The sequence below is a fragment of the Rhinolophus hipposideros genome (genome assembly GCF_964194185.1).
Source record: "Rhinolophus hipposideros genome assembly, chromosome: 2".
Lineage (NCBI taxonomy): Eukaryota > Metazoa > Chordata > Mammalia > Chiroptera > Rhinolophidae > Rhinolophus > Rhinolophus hipposideros.
In genome coordinates this window covers 53,805,320-53,820,687 of record NC_138048.1, presented here as the reverse complement: position 1 = coordinate 53,820,687, position 15,368 = coordinate 53,805,320, and the positions used below count along the sequence as shown (strand labels likewise).

The window sequence follows — 15,368 nt, the reverse complement described above, 5'->3', positions numbered from 1 at the left end:
CAGGCCTCTGCCTCCCCTGAACTCCCCAGGGCTTTCCCAGCACCAAACTCTTCATGCTCGTGCTTTTGTCCTGTGCACCCTTGTCGGATCTCTCCCACCAGAGGTTGAGCTCCTGGAGAGCTTGCTATAAACCTGATTCATTTCTTGTTCCCCCATCCCAGCATTTCTCCCAGGCCAGTCCACTGCAGGCAGGGGAACCAGGTAGGAGGCTGCGGGATGGCTCAGTGCAGGGAGACAACGTGCCTTCCTGGGCTGGGAACGGGAAAGGAGAAATGGAGAGAGGGATACTCAGACACATTCATTGACTAGTTAGCAATGAAGGTTAGGGGGGAGAAGAAATTGAAGAACACTCCCAGCGCCCCACGCTTGGCAATTTGCTGCATGGGACTCCAGGAGGAGTTGGGGACAGAGTTTGGTTTAGATGTGTTTATGGCTGTGATGATAGAACACGGGGCTGCTGAGCAGGCGGATATCTCAGCATGGAGCCAAAAAGACCTGAGCCTGAGATAGAAGTTTGGGGTTGTCAACATATAGAAAGCCTCCGACTCCAGGGGCATGCATGAGATTGCCCAGGGAGGACAAATGACAGCCAACCCTGAGGAGACCAGCATGGAAGAGATAGCTGGAGAGACTGAAAAGATGGCTGAGGTTGGATAAGAGGGCAGTGTCCTGAAAACCAAGGGAGAAGAATTTCAGTGAGTGACTGCCTCACAGTCAGATGTTGTGAGAAAGCTAAGAACCGAAACGCACCCCTCCCAGCCCACCCAGTTCACTATCCTCCCCTCTCTCCTCAGCAATTTTCTTTCAACTCAAGGAGCAACCATCTTGTGTGCTCAACAGACAATGCCGCAGCTCCCCCTCTGGGGGCTTCATGTAGTGAAAGCCAAACAGCAGGTGTTTACCTTCCCAAGGCACCTTTCATCTTGTGTTCTCCTGGACACAGGCCTGGAGGCGGACGCTTCCAATGTGAGTTCCCCACATACCAAAGTCAGACCCCTACTCTAATGTTTCTGGTCACCTCTGCTTCTGTCACCCCCTGTATCAATTAAAATCAAATTTCCTGGGAGACAAATAGAAACGAACATTTGGCTTTTGAACTGGATGTCAAAAGAGAGTAGCCTCCGTTTTGTAGAATAATACCTCAGGGTTGGAACTTCAGGGTGAGGATGAGAGTGGGGTGGGTATTAAATGACAAACAAAAAATACATCAGGGGAGCAGCGTTATTTTATTCTCTAGACCATGATGCAGCTTTTAGAGGTGCTTTGCAAAGCGTAAGGAACTCCAAGATGAGGTAATGAAGGACGAGAAGGAGGAGACTCTGGTGGACCTAGCCACCTCAAGCTCGGCTGTACCTCCATCCTTTGCACCTGAAAAACCAGCCTCAGCCTGTCCTGTGCCCCTACCTCTTGCTGGCTCAGGCCGCAGAGGCCGTCTGCCCAGGCCCCTGGCTCTGTAGGCCCTGCGCCTAGGGCTCCCCTGCCTGAGCCTTGATCGACACAATGACCTTCATGTCGCCGCAGCTGGACTTCAATGTCCACTCCTGAGTGGCATTATACATCAGTCCCTGGGAGCCCTGCCTAGGAGACAGCTGGACACTCAGCCAGCGACACTGGGCCTTGTCACACGCAAGCACCACAGTGCCCTCAGGGTTGCTGTAGGTGCACCTGCTCCAGGCTGCCCTCTCCTCTGCAGTCAGATCCCAACTGCTCCCTGGCTCCCCGTCCTCCAACCTTGGGGCCTGGAAGCCCAAGAGATCTCGGGTGACGGGGCATACCAGCTGCTCTTCTTTCAAGGCGGGCAGCACCTGGCCCTTCAGGTAAGCAGGGCCTGCACAGTAGGTCTGGATGTTAAAGAGCCGGTCGTTGTACTCGTGCAGCCAGCTGAAGAGGTAGGCCAGGTGGCAGTCACATTGCCAGGGGTTGCCATGCAGGGCAAGATTGAACAGGTTGTAGTTGGTGTCGAAGATGCCCTCTGGCAGTGTGGTCAGGAGGTTCCTGGAGAGGCTGAGCAGCTCTAGCTTGGACAGGTTCTGGAAGAGGTCTGGCTGCAGGGCTGTCAGGTTGTTGCTGCCCAGGTACAGCTTCGTCAACTCCTTGAGGTCCCTGAAGATGCCAGCTGGGAGATGGGTGATGGCATTGTGTGAGAGCGTCAGGGAACTGAGGTTGGACAAGTTGGCAAAGGTTCCCTCGGAGAGAGTCTCCAGCCGGTTGTGGGACAGAGACAGGCCGATGAGGCCTTTGGTATGGGCAAAGAGGCCAGCGGGCAGCTTCCACAGTGCATTGCCCTGCAAGTTCAGGAAGGTCAAGTTGCCCAGGGAGGAGAAGACAGAGGGCGGCAGGTGTACAATGGCGTTGCGTTGCAGCCACAACTTTTCCAGGCAGAAGAGCTGCGAGAACACTTCTTGGGGCAGCTCAGAAATGGAGTTGCCATCCAGGAAGAGCTCCTGCAGGCTTCCCAGTTTGGCAAACACACGTTGAGGCAGGCTGGTGAGTGCATTGTTGCTCAGTCTCAGGGTCTGCAGGCTGCCAAGGGGGTTGAACAGCTCCTCGGGCAGCTGGGCCAGGAGGTTCTGAGCAACGTTGAGGGTCTTCAGGTGTTTCAGAGGCTGGAAGAGCCTCCCAGGCAGGGTCTGGAGCCGGTTGCCCTGTAGCTGGAGGGACGCCAGGGCACCCATGTGGTGGAAGAGGCCCTCAGGAAGAGCCTCCAGCGTGTTGAAGTTGAGGGTGAACTTGCTCAGCGAGGTCAGGTTGGAGAAGATGTTGGCACTGAGGTTGGAAAAGGCGCTGCCGGTGATCTCCAGGTCCTGGAGCCTGGGCAGCCCCCCAAAGGCATCTGGCTCCCAGTGGGAGAGCTGGGTGTTGAGGAAGACCACCTTGGTCAGGTTGGGGCTGCCGCTGAAGGCCCTGGCTTCCACCGTGGTGAAAGAGGTCTCTATGAAGACGATGTCCGTGGCATGGGATGGGATGTCCCGCGGGATGGAGGCTAGCTCCTCGATAGAGCAGAACACCTCCTGGACGAAGCAGTCACATCCCACAGGGCAAGGCTGGGCAAGCCTGAGCAGGAGCAGGAGGCAGGCGCAGTGCAGCCAGGCTCCGGGAAGCATTTCCTAGATCCGAGTGAGAAGAGATCAGAAGTGGTGCCTCTGTCGAGCGCAGTGTGGTTCAGTGACCAGTGCACGAGATGGGGCGCCAGAAGATGGGGATGAGCTCTGTCAGGGAGCCCACCCGTTTGGACAGCAGTATAGATTTTTAAGGGTTGTTTTCATACTATCTCACAGCAGCCTTGCAAGGTGGGTGGAACTAGGGTTCTGACCTCCTGACAGCAAGGGTTACACAGGGCCTGTCCACAGCCACCCCGCCGGTTAGTGGCAGGACCAACACTCCGGTCTCCTGGATTTCCTGTGTTCTTTCCATATTGGAGAAAGGCAGAAAGGAGGCAGAAAGACACAGAAGTGAGGTATAAAAAGAGACTACGGGTTTTGTGGAATGAAGATAATATGTAAAATATGGGCAGATTATTTTTGAGTTGGAAATTTTTAAGCTCTAGTTCTTCCTGAGTTTCCAAATCTCAGCACATTCCTAATGATAAAGAGATCTTACCATCTGCTCTTTGCACGGCCACTGAGGGTGAGAGCAGCTCTTATTTTGAAACAAGCAGTGAGGTTCCTCAGTACTGCTACCAAAATGCTCTCCTGCCTTGCAGCACCCCAGCCCTCACCACCATGGAGGCCATGGAACTTTCCAACATTGTGTGGACAAGAGGGTCCCAGATGCAGGGATTCCACAGACCAGTAGGTTTTTGTTTGGGGGACTTTTTTTTTTAACTTTTATTTATTTAAGTGTGTTTTTCCAGGATCCATCAGCTCCAAGCTAAGTAGTTGTTTCAATCTAGTTGTGGAGGGCACAGCTCACAGTGGCCCATGTGGGGCTCAAACCAGCAACTTTGGTGTTAAGAGCACTGCGCTCTAACCAACTGAGCTAACCGGCTGTCCCGGGGATTTTGTTTTAAATAAGGAAGGGAACCAGGTTTTTAATTTACTGAATACTAATTTTTTTTAAAAATGCCAGCACGCACCCACAGGTTACAAGTTGCTGATGCAGCTTACAGGTGTGTTTTGTTGATGGCTCAGTCCTTTTATGTATGAACCATTAGCCAACATGCAAAATTTGAGAAATATCACATTAAAAGTCCAGATTTCAGGATGATCGAGGGGCAGTGGGCTCACATTCCCACAGGACGAGACCAGCTGGGGCTCAGTGGCCCCATTAGGGGATGTGCACCTCCCAGGTCATTACTGTTTCCACCCACATCATCATTTACATGACTTGGAGTCATTCAGCTTCCATAAATTCAAACCCCAGCTCCATCACCTCCTACTCATGTGACCTTGGGCATGTTCCTTAATCCGGCTGTGTTTCAATTTCCTTATCTATAAAATTGAGATAATAATAGTGCCAATTGTGTTAGAGTAATTGAGGATTAAATGAGTAAGTACAGGTAAAGGTTTTAGATCAGTATCTGACAGAGCTGAGTGAGCAATTAATAAACTATGTTAATTACTGTTAAAAGTTACAAACCACCATCATTACAGAAAAAGTTATTTGAACACCAAAAAAGTAGGAAAAACAAAATGCCCTTTAGATAGAATACATTTCGCTTTACAAAAGCAAGGAAGAAAGGGAGGGAGAGAGGAGGAGGGAGCGGGGAGGGAGGAAAGAAGGGAGGGAGGAAGGAAAACCCTCTTGCAACGTAATCCTAATTTTTCTCAATTTACCTGTCCTCAATGAGAACTCAAAGTGGCTCCCTGTGGGGACATCTTGGCCCCTAGCTGCCTCCTCCATCACAAAATTCAACTTCAACTTCGGGTGAAAGGTCCCCATATGTGAAAGTCTCCAGCAAACATGGTGCTTACAAAAGCCCCTGTGTCTTCCTCCCATTCAGACACTCAATAACAGTTTTTCCAGGACTTTTCCTGCCTAATCAATGGAGAAGTGTCCATTTCTCCCAGAGGCAGTGCAGACCTTCCTTGAGGCTCCTGGCATGCACACGTAGATGCCGAGTAAGCCACAGAGGTGGGTTTTACACCACCACGGTGGGGAAGGACTCTAACAGTAACTGTGCCTGCCTGCCATTCAGGACACAAGAGGGAAAGCAACTAGCCTCAGGAAATGTGTGCCTCCTGGTTCCACAATCCCTAGACAAATCTTTATAGAGTTCAGCTTTAGCCTGAGACTTTATTCTCTTAAGTTTGTGTGCAAAGAATAGATAAGAAGCAGAGGGCCCTGGCTGAAGAAGGATGAGGTAGGCATTGTCCCATCACACCCACCACCTGGGCTGCCCCGACAGATGCCTTCCCTGACCCCAGAAACAAGGCACCTGGCAATATGTTTCTCTGTCTTAACATCTAGCATAGTTCTCCAAAACAAAGAGTTTTCATGGCAGTCCTTTTCCTGAGAAGATGGGTGTATTCATTGCTCAGCATGTAGCACAGTGTTGCTTTACAGTGGGTTCGGTTAGTGTTTGTTGAACTGAACCCTCCACAGCTGGGATGAGCAGCGTGGGAGGCAGAGGGGCCCCTCCCTGGAATTGTTCAAGCCCGGAGTGAATGAGCACCAGCCAGACCATGAGAGTGGCCTCACATCCTCGCCCTCCCGTGAGTAAGAGGAGCAGTTCCTATGTTAGCATGCCTTAATGTTATCATGCGCCTGTCACCTACCTTGCCAACCCCTTTGGTCCTTGGTTCTCACAGGCAGTTTCCAGAAAAGAATCCCACTAGAATGGGCCTGAGGGCTCCAGGGACCACCTGGCCAGCCTCCTCATAGAGAGGAGCTTGGGTTTGAACCCAGATCTCCTGGTTTTCCCCAATGCTCCTGCCAGGAAAGCTAGGACCAAAGTGGGAGATGCAAGTGAGAGGAAAGTAAAGCCTGGTGGGGAAAATATGTTGCACCTACTGAGCCAGCCTAAGAAGGCATCCCCTCATCCCCTGGATGTGCCGCTAACTTATAATTCACTGCCATTTGCAAAACATAAGCTTTAGAATTTTCCAACAAAAGAAGTAACTCAAGATTTGAGATGTAAATCAAAACTATGGCATCAGTCACACAGAAAATCAAGTGAGGCAAATTAGCTTTGGCTGGGAGAGGGAGGTGGGGGGAACCTCCCTGATGTCGGGGGCAGAGCTAAGGGGGCTGTTTCCACCTGCCAGTTCCCAAAGCTCCTGCACATACATCTTGATACTCAGAGAAAATCTAGACGGACCCAGAAAAAGGAAATTGGGGGTCCCAGAACCACAGCAACTGGTCCAAGGGCATACAGCTCAGTAGGGCCCAGGATCAGTCCTGATGGCCTGAGCTCTAAGTGAGCTGCTTGCTGCGACACCCTGCGGGAGGCAGGCCCGCGCTCCTCATTATGCAAAACCCAGAGTGAACATACATAACGGACCAGACCTCACTTGTAATCTGTCCCCTTGTCTTCCCACCTGGCCCCAGTACTGTGAATAGACTCCACATGCCTAAGGGCCAACACTTCTGTGACATGGTCAGCCTAGGGAAGAGGGACCTGGGGATGGAAAACACACGGGCCCTGGGTCCGGGCTACTTGAAGCATCGTTTTAAATGGGGCACAGCCTTTGCTGGGCATGTACCTTTGATCTTGCACATTTCTTACCCTTAGAGTGTCATGGTGGGGGAAAGGGCCAGAACACGGCCTCTAAAGTCCAAGGAAATACCCCTCGTGCCCCAATCTACTGGGATGGGAGGAAGCAGGGAATGGTATTCACAGGGAGGGTATGGAGCACTGATAATTTCCAAATGATGCACTCCCAGCCCAACTCATTGTCATGTCACTCTAGAATAGCTAACAGTTTGTGCTCTGGAGTCAGACAATTGGGGTTCAAATCCTGTCTCCAACTCTTATTAGCTGTGTGACCTTGTCTGAATTAGCTAACCTCTCTGTGCTTCACTTTCCTCATCTTCAAAATAAGTTTCAATACTGCCTTCCTTGTGGGCTTGTTCTGAGGACTGAATGAGAAAATGCATTGAAATGTTCAATCCCAGAGCCTGGCACAGTGTATATTCTACATTAGTGACCCTGATTATTCTCCGTTCAGGCCAATTCCAGTTTTGTTCTGAAGGAGTCATAGAGGGTGGCTATGGAATAACTGATGAGATCATTCAACCACCCCATTTATGGACCAGGGATGTTTATGACTCTCTACAGCACTTTTTCTGGCTCTTTCCTCCCAGCCAAGGGAAACGTGTAATTTTTTGTCCTTGGTTTAGAGGAGCGCAGATTCTGATGGCTCTGGCCACGATGCCCTGGCCTTGGACCCCTTCCCCAATCTGCCCTCAAGAGCAGATTGGGGAAGGGGCTTTGGAGATCAGAAGTGCCCCTGCCTGGGCACTGTGGAGGCTGGCACCAGAGGGGACAGTGGGGCTGCAGCCAGAAGATTCCTCCTTTTCATCTGCTCATCTGAAAAACCACTTCTGCATTTATGCAGAAATCAGAAATACCCACAAAAATGTTCCATGCTCTCAGCAAGCCAAGGAAGTTGTGTGTGTGTGTGTGTGTGTGTGTGTGTGTGTGTGTGTGTGTGTGTCGGTGTGGGAGGGTTACTGGTTGCAAATGGACTCTATCCTTTTCTCAAATTGCCTTTGAGTTGGTACATTTCCATGTGCTACAAGTCAGTCTGTCCACTACCACGAGCTAACCCTCACTCCTTCCAGAGCGTAATGGGAACCCAGGTCCCCTGACCACCTCATCTGGGTCACCAGGGAAGGCCTGCTGCTCCCAGGACCTCAGCTGCCTTCCCTCACAACCCAGGGACACAAGCCAAGCAGCCGAGGCGGTCAGACCTGATAGGGGCTCCTGCCTCTGCCCCTCCAGGGCCAGCCAGCCCTCCCCAACCTGGTGCCCAGTGTGTCCCAGGCAGTGAAGTAACCCCTCAGATCCCAGTTTCTGCATTTATAAATTGAGACCAATCATGATAATAACAGTACTACCTACATTACAGCCTTGTTAGGGTTATTGTGCAATTAAATGAGAAAACTGGCATTGGGTTTGTGATATTGTGTATAATGAGAAATACATATTTGGTTAAGCCCCTTTCAATCCACACCCAAGTTTATGTGAATGAAGTAACTCCTGATGGGCCCCTCTATAGCTTCAGATTATACACAAAGTATTCATTATCTCTGAACAATAGGATGGTGGATGATTTAAATGTTTTCCTTTTGCTTAGTCCTGTGTTTTCTACATTTTGAGAATAATAGTTATCACTTTGAAAGTTATAAAAATTGAGATAATTGTATAAAATACACAGCACAGTTCCAGGCACGTACTTTTCTTGATTTTTTTTCCCCTTCCTTGCAAATTACATTGCAAAGGCTCAAGGGAACTTGTCTAGCAGCTGTGGTAGCATTCTTAAAGAGAAGACAGCTAACATTCTGAAATATGAGGAAATTGTAAACTGGGCACTGTCCTTTCTGCAAATGCTCTTCACAGGGCTCCAGCTCTAGACCTCGCTTACACAGTCCCTCCCACTTTAGGATGCCCGTGCCTACCTCTCTCTGTTGCTACCTGTCCCCGTTCTACCTACCTCCCCGGCTATCACTTGTCACTTCTCCAGGAAGCTTTCCTTGACGGCACCTCCTTTAGATTCCACAGGTCCTCTGTTGACCACTTGGGTCCTTCTGCTCTATCCTTTGCACCACCTGACTGTGAGCCCTGCAGCCTCTTCTACCTGGCTGTGCACCCCAGCACCTGGCTTGGGGCTGAGCACAGAGAAGGCGCCCAGGCCCTGTGTACTGATTTGAACAGGATGTGTTCATGCTTCTCATGACCCTGACACACAGGTCTTACTCTGCATCCTGATTGGAGGAGATCACATTCTGTTGTATTCACTACCTGTGGGCTTGGGCAGGTCACTCCATCTCCCTAATCCTTCATTTCCCCATCCTTAATTACAACCCCATCCCATAGGGCTAAAATTAGTACTCAGTTGGATAATAAATATGCTAAATTAGATAGCAAATATAAAGCACTTAACACAGTGCTTGGCAAATAGTAAATGCTCAATAAAAGGTAGCTGCATGCACATTTTATTCCTAGAATGACTACATGCTTTATCATCTAAACTGGAACACTTCTGGAAATAAAGAGAGCTACTGATAATTATGCCAGGATGACAGGCACAAACGAGGGTGGAACCAGACCAAGCTGGACAATGGTCACCTGCTTATATCCACCATTCATTATGGGCTTCCTGAGCACAGGAACCAGGTCATCTTTACCTCAGAATCTCCCTACTTGACCGGCCTCCTGCCTCAGCCCAGCACTACCCTGGCACTGTACCTCAGGGGATTCCCCTCCCAGGCCATGGGACACAGATACTACAGCCTGCCTGGAGGTGGGGACATGTTCTGAAGCCTGCCAGAAATCACCAGCCCCTCGTCTGCCCCCAGCCAAGGCATCTCTGCCACATCTCCGCAGACCCAAGTGTCCTACAGTGGCCCCAGGAGACCTACCGCTGCCCTGGCTCTTCCTCGGGAGTAGAAGGGTGTCTGGTGTGGTCTGTGGTCAGTGTGGACCCAGCAGCCAGGCACTGATCAAAGTTCCAGGAAGTAGCTCCTCCCCTCACGTGGCCTGAGGATTCCTGGAACATCACCGGGTCACAGGCCAGGAGAGAAGCTGGGGCAAGGTCTCTGGAGATTACAAAATGATCCTGCACTGTTCCCATTGACAGATCCCAAACAGGGCCAAAATCCAGTTAAGGTCATAGGATTGGCAACTTTAGGACCCCCAGGGCACCCACAGAGAAAGTTGCAGAGGCCACTCCAGGAGTGAGAACTGGGACTAGGGGTTTACGCTCACACCCCTCCTCGCAAAAGGCAGGCTGGTTCCTGGGAGCGAGACCTCAGCAGGACAGGCAGCCACAAGCACCTGCTTGGCTGTCAACACCAGGAGAAATTCTAACACGGTTGTGGGTTTGTTGTTTTATTTTGTTTGTTTGCTTGTTTAATAAACTAACTTTCTAAACCCTTTTTGAGTTAAAAGGGGGAAAGACTTGGCTCAATTTGAAAAGGAAAACTTTTATGCCAGAGCTATCCAAGGATAAAAGAAGTTGCTTTGGGAGATGGTAAATTTCCTGTCTCTGGAGGTGTTTGTCCAGGGGCTGAAGAACGAGGTGAAGAGCACGTGCCTCTGTGTGTGTGTGTGTGTGTGTGTGTGTGTGTGTGTGTGAGAGAGAGAGAGAGAGAGAGAGAGAGAGAGAGAGAGTATGTATAAGTGTGTATAGGTTTTCAGGGGTGCAGGGTGAAGGGATGATCTAAGTAAGCAATCTGAGATCATTTTCAATGTCTGGAGTCTAAACACTTTCATGGCTTTTAAACTTGTTGAATGGTATTAATATTTGCATCACTCTTTTTCAAGTCTGAACTAATGTTTCTTTTGTATGTGAGCAGATTTCATCAATCAAATTGCAAAAGTCTGAAAAAGTATAGGAAGGAAGCATTTTTCAATGGAGACAGGCAAATCCACAGGCAGGGAAAATTAGGAGCATGTAAGAGGGGAGAAAAGTTATGAACAAAATACTCCCTCAGTAACACCCAGACTGGCAGGATCGTTGGTGGGTGGGGGTGTGCCTCTGAAGAAGAACCAGTACATGGGGAACAAGTTCTTAAGGCAATGACACTCACCTACAGAAAGAGAGCTTGTCTCTTTGTCAACATCTTGGTGAACAAGAGAAATTTGACATTCCACAGATCTGGATTTGAATCCTAGCTCTTCAACTAACTAGACAATCCTTACATCAGTTATTTAATTTTTCCAAATATCTTCATTCTCATCTGTGGAATAGGTGTGGCAGGGAGCCTGGGGAGGTGTGTGTGTGTGCGTGCGTGTGAGTGTGTGTGTGAGTGTGTGAGAGGGAGAGAGACAGAGAGACAGAGAGCTTAAACTGCAGATATGTGCAGCTGGAAGGGCATATATGCATGAGTGGAGGAAGATTTGCATTAAGAACTCTAGAGAAGAGAGATCCAAGATGGCAGAGTAGATAAACAGTGTACCTGCATCCTTCCACGAACACATTAAAATTACAACTAAATTATAGAACAATCAACCTGGAGAACCATTTTAAGTGTAGCCAAATAGAAGTCCTATAACTAAAAATATAAAGAAGACACCACGTCAAGACTGATAGGAAGGATGGAGATGAAAAACGGGCCCCAGGCTTCCCTGTGACAGCTGAGAATCAGGAGGGATATCTCAGTCACAGAGGTTCCCCCTGGAGGAGTGACAGACCCCAGCCCCCCAACAAGGCTCCCCATTCCATTGTACTGGTGCCCAGAAAAGGAGCCCTCACAACATCTGGCTGAAAAACAGTGGCGATTCCAACTGTTCAGGTGAGACAGAAGGATGTGGGAAACCCAGAATACTCTTAAATATCCAGGATACACTCACTCGCTCACAGGCACTCACCTTGGGCTCCAGCGGAGGGACAGTGATCAGGGAACCTTGAAGACATACCAGGACAGACTGAGATGTGTGGCTTCAGAGGGAAGACTGGGGGGCAGTCAGCATTTTCCTGGTAAGCTTCTTCTCCTGTGCAGCCGGGCAGGCAGCCGCCATCTTTAACGTCTTGAGCCCGCCCCCTACGCTTACAGCCAAATCTGAATCTGATTGGTCTGGTGAGCTCTGCTGCTCTGCCCTGCTGACTCAGCTGGGACCCCACCCAACTCACACCAGGCCAGAGGGACTTTCTCTTCAAGCAGCCAGCCCCTCCCATATTACACTCTTTCCTGGAAAGCTATCATAGTCCATGGGCCCCAGGTGGGTAGCAACTGGCCTCAGTGAGCTCTGAGACTTTCGCTGAGTCTCTCCAGGCTCAGCACTAGCACCAAACCATAGTCTACATTAACCCATTGACCACAACTCTTCCCACTCCAGTGATCCCCTGAGACCCTGTCTCACCCAACTGTGTACAGCATGAGGCTCTATCAGTAGCTGCACCTTAAGGGAGCTGGCAGGTGGCAGCAGGCCTCTGGATGTACTGGCTTTTTGCAGTTACCCCAGGCTTCATATTGGTGGCAGCCATACTCAGTTCACAGCATGGCCTCTCCCACAAGCCTCCAAATTTAGCACAGGCAGTGAACAACCATAGATCATTTTGTAGCTCCTTACAGATAGCCCCTGGCCAGTCACAAGCAGTGGGTGTCCTGGGCCTGCACTGGAGCCCCCCCCCAAAAGACCCCAGAACCAACATACTTGGAGGTTGGCTTCACCCCAGTAGAGCACCACCCAATTAGCCCCACAAGTGGCACATACAAAGGATGGTCTCAACAGGCACTGGAGCCTGCTGGGGCACATCCTACCCAGTAAGGTAAACCTCCCACACAGCCCAGGACATGGTCAAACCCCACAGCCAGTCAGCCTAAGAGTCAATCCCACCCACTTATGTGCCAATAGAAATCGAGGCTCAACTATAACAGGAGGGCACACACAATCCACAAAAGGGACACTCTTGGAGTACCCAGCTCAGGTCACCAAGAAGACTGTGCCACTCGGCCCCACAGGACACCTACTAACTAAGGCCACCCAGCCAAGGACTGGGGGGTCATAGCAGATTACTCAATACATAGAAACAAACACAGAGAGGCAGCCAAAAATCAGGAAACAAAGAAATGGGTCCCAAATGAAAGGAAAGAAGAAAACTTCAGAAAAAAATAAACAAAATGGAGGCAAGCAACCTACCAGAGACAGTTCAAAACAATGATTATAAGGATGCTCAAGGAACTTAGTAAGAACTTCAACAAACAGATAGCATGCATAAAAAGAGACATAGAAATCATAAAAAAAGAACCAGTCAGAAGTGAAGAATACAATAACTGAAATGAAGAATGCATTAGAAGGGATCCCAAGCAGACTAGATGAAGCAAGGGATCGAATCAGCAATTTGAAAGACAAAGTAGCAGAAAACACAAAATTGGAACAGCAAAAAGAAAAGGAATCCAAAAAATAAAATAAAAATGAGGCTAGTTTAAGAGACCTCTCAGACAACATCAAGCATGAAAACATTTGTATCATAGGGGTACCAGAAGGAGAAGCAAGGAAGCAAGGGATTGAGGACTTATTTGAAGAAATAATGGCTGAAAGCTTTCCTAACCTAGTGAAGGAAATAAGCAGACAAGTCCAGGAAGTGCAGAGAATCCCAAACAAAATGAACCCAAGCAGACCCACACCAAGACACATTATAATTAACATGGCAAAGGTTAAAGACAAAGAGAGCATTCTAAAAGCAGCAAGAGAAAGGCAACTAATAACTTGTCAGGGCGCTCCCATAAAACTGTCAGCTGATTTCTCAACAGAAATTTTGCAGGCCAGAGGGATTGACAGGAAATATTCAATGTGATGAAAAGCAAGGACCTACAAGACTACTATACCCATTAAGGCTATCATTTAAAATTGACGGACAAATCAAGAGCTTCCCAGACAAGAAACAGCTAAAGGAGTTCACCACCAAACTAGTATTACAAGGAGTGTTAGAGGCACTTCTTTAAGATGGAAAAAAAATCAAAATTATGAATAATAAAATGGCAATGGCTACATATCTATCAACAATTACTTTCAATGTAAGTGGATTAAATGCTCCAATCAAAAGACATTAGGTGGCTGAATGGATGAGAAAACAAAACCCTTTACATATGCTGCCTACAAGAGACTTCAGATTGAAAGACACACACACAGAGAAAGTAAAGGGATGGAAAAAGATATTCATGAATATGGAAACAACAACAAAAGCTGCAGTAGCAATACTTATACCAGACAAAATAGACTTTAAAACAAAGATTACAAGAAGAGACAGTGAAGGACCTAGTAATTCACTTCAAGGGATTTATGCAAAGAAACCCAAAACTCTACTTTGAGGGAACGTGTGCCTCCATATGCTTATTGCAGCGTTGTTTCCAGTAGTCAGCTGTACAGCTGTGGAGGCAGCCTGGGTGTCCACTGATGGAAGAATGGGTAAAGAGGAGGTGGTACATATATACAGTGGAATATTGCTTGGCCATGGATGGGAATGGGTTCTTGCCATCTGCAGCAGCATGGATGGACCTGGAGGGTGTTGTGCTGAATGGAATATGTCAGACAGAGAAAGACAGATGCAGTGTTATTTCGCTTATATACGGAATCTAAGAATTGTAAGAAAATTACAAACAAAACAGAAACAAACCCATAGATACAGAAAACATCTTGATGGTTGCCAGATGGGAGGGGGTTTGGGGTAAAAGAAGGAGAAGGGATTGTGAAGTACAAATTGGCTGTTACAAAGTAGTTATGGGGATGTAGGGTATAGCATAAAGAATAGTCAATAATATTGTAATAACGATATATGGAGTCAGATGGGTACCAGATTTGTTGGGGTGATAGATGGAAGGGGTTTGTGGGCAAGATGAAAAAGTGAAGTACAAATTGGTAGTTACAAAATAGTCATGGGGATGTAAAGTAAAGCATAGGGAATATAGTCAATAATGTTGTGATAACATAGTACAGCGTCAGATGGTTGCTGGACTTATCGGGGCGATCACTTCTTTAGGTATAGAAATGTTGAATAACTATTGTGTACCTCTGAAACTAATGTAATGTTGTATGTTTGCCATATTTTTAATATAAATATTAAAAAAAAAAGAACTCCAGGGATCTTCTGGGAGAAGGGATGAAGACTATAACCCTTTCCCCATTATCCCAAATTCCAGAAACCTGTCTGAATGGACAGGTGCAGTGGTTAGGGAAGGACAGCAAGGCCCTGCCCTTCGTCATTGAAGGCGTCCAGCCCAGTGATACGTGAACACATTATTGACCACTGTCCGGGTCCAGCCTCCTGGGACAGGCTTACACCTGGCAGAGGGGATCTAAGGGCTAAGACATCCCAGGCAAAAACGGTTTGAAGCCCCTTTTCTGGGCACTGCAGTGGGATATAGGAACAGCAGAGAGGATCACCTCTCTTAAGCACTGTGCCAGCAGCTGTGGCAGCCCCTGGAACCTGGAGACCTGATACAGTCCTGGGCCACCTGGACACTTGGAGGGAGTCACCTTCACTCAAATGGTGTCTTCTGAGAGTCTGTGACTCACTGAGCCTGGTGCTGAGCTCTGATAGGAGTCCATAGGCGCAGGATAGCCCTACCCATTGAAGTCTGTGTGCGTTTGCATGCATGTGCATGCGTGTGCACGTTGAACAAATGCTGAGTGAATGGCAGTGCCTTTCTGGCGACATAGAAGAAACTCCAACCTGGGAGTCTGGAGGTCTGGGTGTGTGCAAGCTCAGCCATTAGTTCACTAGGTGATGATGGGAAATTTACTTCCTGTCTTGATCACA

At 48.6% G+C, this 15,368-nt stretch overlaps 1 protein-coding gene across 1 annotated transcript; it reads right to left on the bottom strand.

Annotated features, from left to right (window-relative positions):
* Positions 1-1,214: 1,214 nt before the first annotated feature.
* On the bottom strand, positions 1,215-3,104 carry CPN2 (carboxypeptidase N subunit 2; the record flags this gene model as incomplete). Its single annotated transcript, XM_081075160.1, has 1 exon — positions 1,215-3,104. The coding sequence occupies one exon, from the start codon at positions 3,102-3,104 to the stop codon at positions 1,467-1,469; it is 1,638 nt and encodes a 545-aa protein (XP_080931286.1). The 3' UTR covers positions 1,215-1,466.
* Between the last annotated feature and the right edge of the window lie 12,264 nt (positions 3,105-15,368).